This window comes from Notechis scutatus, chromosome 4 (genome assembly GCF_049901735.1).
Source record: "Notechis scutatus isolate UNSWTSFEM ecotype Mainland chromosome 4, rNotScu1.2, whole genome shotgun sequence".
Lineage (NCBI taxonomy): Eukaryota > Metazoa > Chordata > Lepidosauria > Squamata > Elapidae > Notechis > Notechis scutatus.
Window position 1 is genome coordinate 20,920,913 of NC_142012.1, and position 6,168 is coordinate 20,927,080.

Genomic DNA, 6,168 nt, shown 5'->3' on the forward strand with positions numbered 1-6,168 from the left:
AATTTCAAAATTTTTCAAGAAGATACCAGGTTGCAGGAAACCAGGGTAAGGCTTCTGAATGGAATTATGACAAATCTTGTTAGTTAAGAAGACAACCTTGAAGAAAAAGCAACAACAGCTCCAAAATCTCTCATAATTATCCTATGACCTGTCTCTTTTATTTGATAGTGCCAATGCAGCTATGAGCAGCATTTTGCAAGCATCATTCCTACCTCTTTGATCTATTTAGTTCTAGAGACTAGTTTGTTTCTTGAAAGCTTATGAGAAATTTTCCCCAAATTGGATTCAAAACAATGTGAATCCAGGAAACTCATATTAAAAATAAATATCAAAGAATGCCAAACCATCTAGTTCAACTGCTAGCAATAAATAGCAATCATGGCTACTGGGCATGCCATATCTTTGCTAACCAAGGAATGTTTCAAGTATCAAGGAGCTGCACTCCTTATTCTAACATAGCACCAGATAGTTTTGAAACCATCAATGGCTTATTGTGCAAATATCCCTTCTATTTCTAAGGGCTGCAAGCTCAGCTCTCTTTTCCAGTACACTTTTTAGTGCCCTTTTTCAGCATTCTTCAACTACTGTCCCAATCAAGGAGTATAATTTTTTCTTAATTAGACGAAACCCAGGGCTCAAGATCAGAGTCTGCTTATAGCTAGAAGTAAAACAAATTCTGGGGAATAAACTCCTGAAGCTGGGCCACGAGCAATTGTCTTGCTTGAACACCAGTGTCAACTCAAAAGTAGGAATGACGCTGGGTTCACAAACAATCTTATCCAGCCTTTTACATACATTTCCAGTTTCCAAGTTGACATGAATAATGCAGCCCCGCAAACCACAAGGCTCCGTAGAAGAGAGACGCAAGACATCTTGAGCTATCCTCCGAGTTAATTTCTCAGGGACTAAGACCCTTGAGCAATGCAGTCTAGTCTGTTTTGATTTAGAGAGGCAGTTCTCCAGCATTCTAATTAGATTCTGACACGTTCGTTCCTCAAACACCATCTCGTTAAAGTTGGGTTCAGGCGCTACAAAATCCCAATAGTCAAAGTCTGCAAGGGAAAAGTGAAAATTAGAAGAGGTTCTCCATACTGTCAAGGAACTAGCCCACCCACCACTTCTAGCATCCCATTATTATATTTAAGTTCATTGCAAGTATCATATGCACAAACATACCATCACAAACAGCTGTGGGTCATCAGACCAAAGCTAGAATGCCACTAGAAGGGACAGACAGCTTGCCAGATGGAACAGAAAATGCAGAAAAATACACTCCCAGCACAATAGACACATTAAAAAAAAAGGAGACCCAACTATGTTTTTCTAAAGATTACAATTTTGGCAGGCTGTCAAGAACAGAGCTAAGTTGTTCCACGCTGCATGCCAAAAAAGAATGAACTTGTTTACTTTGCTAAATTAAGAGAGTCCTGGACATAGATGCACCCCTCAATTGAAATTGATAAGAGAAAATGAGGCCATTTTCACACATTGTTCACACTTCAGTGAAACACCAGTGAGCTCATGTCTGAATGGTTAATTCTAAGCTTTAGACCTAAACTTTAGGTCTTTCTACAAATCCTTCAGACTTCAGTTTTGCAGAAACTAGTAATGCATTCAATTTACTTACATTTCATTAACTAGATATTATATAAATTATCTTTATTGCTGCCATTATTATTTTTTAAATGGCTATTATCCCCATAGCCAACAACAAAGTTGTCATTATTTATAAAGGAATTATATTTAAATATCTAGGTTCTGATCCAGCTGGCTTGCATGCCAGTGAAGCATCAAATTTATAATTACAGTTTCTAATTAAGTCTTAAAGTTCTGAAATACGCCAATATGCTTCTGAACGGCTAAGGCTTAGCATTGAAGGAACTATTCCTTCTTTCAGCAAAACCTGAAAAAGATTTATCTTTGTAGCCTAATGCAAGTTTGGGCTCCATTGTTTTTTATAATGCAAACTATTTATCATTTTGATAAATTATGCGGAGATGTCTAAATCTGGTAGAAAAGTGTAAAAGTTATACCTCAACCTCTTAATCCATGAATCAAGTACAATTTTCAATATTAAGCTATTTATTTAAATTTACCCTATCCAAAAAGGGTATGGAATTTTGAAGCCAAGTTTCACTGTGTGCTTTTGTTTTTCTGTCTACAAAAGATAGGTAGCTACAAATACGGCATTAGAGAAAATATTCAAAATGCTAAATATAATATTAGGCTACACCTCATGTTTTCATACAATAATACTATATGTAGCAATCCTGGGCAAAGAGCACACTTGGTGCTTGCATGACACCCAGAGATATGACTTCCAAAAGTAGTGAGTGAGCCCAGATGAAAATTTAACATTGTATTTTATTACAAGGCATTATTTGTCAAAGAAGTTTGGCTAAATGAGGCCTCACAGTATCAGATGGGGCAACTTCTAATTTACTACAATCTGGACACCTGGCCCCATCCCAGTCATCCTATCTTACTTACCAGAGAAGGATAGCTGCTGAAATCGCTGCTGTATCAGTTCAGAATTTTTATTGTTTAAGTTGTTGGTTGCAACCATTCTGAAGAAGTGCATTCACCATCAACAAGTCCGTGGTGCACCTTACAATTCTGACTACTGTGTGAGGAAGCAAATCCAATTGACTTGAGAGACTGTTAGAAGATAAGGCAGGTGAACACTATTGAAGGGGAAGCAGCAAAATAAGGGCCATGCCCAGAGACCTAAGGCAACCCTGCGATGTTCTTGGCAATGATACAGACTTTTATTTATTTATTTATCATTTGGTTTGTCAATTGCGTACAAGATAATAGGTATAAGTAAAAACATAGTTATAAATACATGGATACATATAAGAAAAATAAAAAACAATAGGACAGGAACGGTAGGCATGCCCCCTACAGACCTCTTAGGAAAGGGGTGAGGTCAATAATAGACAGTCTAAGGTTAAAGTTTTTGGGGTTTGGGGAAGAAACCACAGAGACAGGTAGAGTATTCTAGACATTGATCACTCTGTTGCTGAAGTCGTATTTCCTGCAATCAAGTCTGGTGAGATTAACCTTGAGTTTGTATCTATTGTGTGCTCTTGTATTGTTATGGTTGAAGGTGAAGTATTCATTGACAGGTAGGCCATGCCCAATTCTAAAATGTTTTTTCCCCCAACTCCCCAATCTAGCCCAAAAACTCTGAAATTACCTGACAGTCTCTCTCCCCCTCCCCAAGAGGAAAAAAAAACAACAGAGGAAATTCCAATTTTTCAAGATCAACCAAGCTCATCTAGTGACCGACACCTGCTCAGCCAGACACTTCCCAGGAGTAAATTCCACCAGCTTTTACAAGGGCTACTCCTGGGTAAATGAATTGCACCCTGTGAATCTCATGTCACTCACAAACACATTTTAAAATTTCATTAGCACAAAGCACATTCTAAAACGTCTTTTGAGTTTAAATGCAAAAAAAAAAAAAAAATCTTAAAAGGAAATGGAACATGGTTATTCAAGTTTGCTTTTGTTCATTAATACAATCTCCAGCCCAAGCTCTTACCTGCGAAAAAGTAAAGGAGGGAAACTTTGTTAGGACAGGGACTCCCGTGTCGCTAGAAAGCATAAAGAGAGGAATTATAGATACGAAGTCCTAGCCACCAATGAGCCTCCTGTCCTTTTTAAATGCCAGCTTAGACATTTATAGACCGTAACCCTCCGCCGCGGCCCAGCCCCACCCTATTCGTCAAGGTCCTGCTAGCCAAACAGCCCCCCTCCCAATTTGTCAGCCAAGCTCTCTTCTCATTGGTCGCTGCTCTTTTAGGGTAGGCGGTGGCCGGCAGAGCGAGGGGTTTGAATTGGAAAGAAGAGAAGCCCGGCGGGGGACTATTTGGTTGGATGAGGGGAACGGTAGAAGAAGAACCAGAGGTTGAGGGGGGAAAAGAGACAGTCAAAGTCACCTGATTCACTTCTGCCGGAGCGTTTTGACCCCTTCGGAGCCGCTTCTTTGCTCCTTTCCCGCTCGGCGCGGCCTTGAAATAGCCGGGGGAAAGTTTAGGTGGGCGGCCACAGGGCTCCTTGATTCACGGGGTCCAGGTCCCGAAGCGGTAAACTTCTGGAGTCAGAAAGGGAGACGGGCGAGTCCTCCGGTTCTTCTTCTTCTTCTTCTTCTTCTTCTTCTTCTTCTTCTTCTTCTTCTTCTTCTTCTTCTTCTTCTTCTTCTTCTTCTTCTTCTTCTTCCTCTTCCTCTTCTTCTTCCTCTTCTTCCTCTTCCCTCTTTCCTCTTTCCTCTTTCCTCTTTCTTCCTCCTCTTTCTCCTCCTCCTCCTCTTTCTCCTTCTCCTTCTCCTTCTCCTCCTTCTCCTCCTCCCCCTTCTTCTTCTCTCCTGCCCCCTTCTTCTTTTCCTTCTCCTCCCTCCCCCTTTTTCTTCTTCTCCTTCTCCTCCCCTTCTTCTTTTCCTCCTCCCCCTTGTTCTTCTCCTCCTCCTCCCCTCCCCTTCTTCTTCTTCTCCTCCTCCCTCCTCCTTCTTCTTCCTCCCTCCCTCCCTCCCTTCTTCCTCTTTCTCTTCCTCCTTCTCTTCCTTCCTTCTGTTTCTCCCCCTCCGCTCCTTCTCTCCCTCTTCCCCCCTTCCTCGGCAGCTGAACATAAAGAATAAATTAGCCAACAGAAGAGAATATCTGCAGCTCAGGATTGAACTGTGGAGTCCTTGGTGTTCTCTGGGCTTGGTTGTTTGCAGAGTTTGCCTTGCTCTGGTAATGAAACGTCTGCAAGCAAACGACCAAGGTCAGAGAGCACCAAGGACTCCACTGAATAAAAGGGGTTATAATGCCAAAGTGCTGCTAATTCACCATGTGGTTAATACAGCTGACCCAAAGTGCGTTATCAAGGTGCACCATTTCGGTTTTTGAGCTGGAAGAACAACTGAGGGACATTTTGAACAATGCTGGTTGCAAGGATGTTCAACCTGGCACATATCCTGCATTCCAGAAGTGATCAAATCAGGTTTTTTTTTCCTAGGAGACATTTCAGCGTTGGCCACCAGATTTACTCTCCAATTCTAACCAAAGTGGCAGCAACGTAAAACTTCAGTCTTGTATGTGCTTAGAGTAGTGTAAGTCCTACTAGTAGTATGCTTAAAACGAGACTTTAGAGTTAAAGGGGAAATCTGATCCAGTGGCTTCTCCCAGATCTGAAATAACTGCTATGTGAGCAGAAAGTCTGCACAATGCTGCTGGGTCAGATGTCCTGGAGAAGTTGTGTTTTAGCTCATCTGGACTGTTTCAAAACTGCTGGTTGAGAAAAAAATTATGTTAGAGAAACATCTCTTTCTGGTTTATTTATAAGCTGACTTATTTGTTTTCTCTGACCAATTTGTACTGCTGCTTATTTCAAACTGACTTTGGGTCACTACCGTAATATGGCATTAAAACTCAGATTCAGCTATTTAGAATAATAAACATGCACAACAGTGGTGGGATTCAATTTTTTTACCACCTGTTCTGTGGGCATGGCTTGGTGGGTGTGGCTTGGTGGGCGTGGCTTGGTGGGTGTGGCAGGGGAAAGGATACTGCAAAATCTCTATTTCCTCCCCACCCCACTAACCTGATTTCCAGCTCCTTTCTCCTGTGCAGGGCAACCAAAGAAGACCTAGCCAATCAGCTAGGACTCAGGAAGCAGAGAATAGATGGGGGCGGGGCCAGTCAGAGGTGGTGTTTGCTGGTTCTCCATACTACTCAAAATTTCCACTACTGGTTCTCCAGAACTGGTCAGAACCTGCTGAATACCACCTCGGATGCACAAAGACAAAAGAGAACAGTTGTTTGAAAATGACCTCTCAGTCTTCTGGGTCCAATTAATCTCTCAATCCCCACACCTAGGAAAAGAGTTATGTTTTAAAGCTTTACAAAATTATAAAAGCCAGGGCCTTGGAACAAAAAGAGTTAAACTCTTTTTGAGGTAAACCAGATTAAGAAACCAAAGTTAGGATGTTAGCACCACTTACAATATTAAAAATCTTTAATCTCCCCATTCCCTCCTTTTATTTTCTAGAGAACTAAGAGAGGTCAAGTCTTCAGGTTTTTTTCTCAAATTACATGTCTGCCTCAGACTCAGATAGCTTTTACCAAATATCCGTTATCTTGGTTACCATGAAGGCCGTTACAGGTGACACCCGTCATCTTGAAT

The 6,168-nt window shown here is 41.3% G+C and overlaps 1 protein-coding gene across 1 annotated transcript; it reads right to left on the bottom strand.

Annotated features, from left to right (window-relative positions):
* Positions 1 to 423: 423 nt before the first annotated feature.
* Positions 424 to 3,658, bottom strand: DDIT4L (DNA damage inducible transcript 4 like). The gene is made up of 3 exons (XM_026672692.2): positions 3,548 to 3,658; positions 2,491 to 2,623; positions 424 to 1,052 (listed from the first exon to the last, which is right to left on the bottom strand). Exons 2-3 carry the CDS (start codon positions 2,579 to 2,581, stop codon positions 568 to 570), a joined length of 576 nt encoding a protein of 191 aa, XP_026528477.1. The 5' UTR covers positions 2,582 to 2,623; positions 3,548 to 3,658; the 3' UTR covers positions 424 to 567.
* Between the last annotated feature and the right edge of the window lie 2,510 nt (positions 3,659 to 6,168).

Bases quoted from the DNA above. Each gene is read 5' to 3' on its own strand.
- DDIT4L (XM_026672692.2), bottom strand. From the start codon at position 2,581: ATGCACTTCTTCAGAATGGTTGCAACCAACAACTTAAACAATAAAAAT. The intron at 1,053-2,490 runs GTAAGTAAGATA...TTTCCCTTGCAG, and splicing joins TCAGCAGCTATCCTTCTCTG to ACTTTGACTATTGGGATTTT.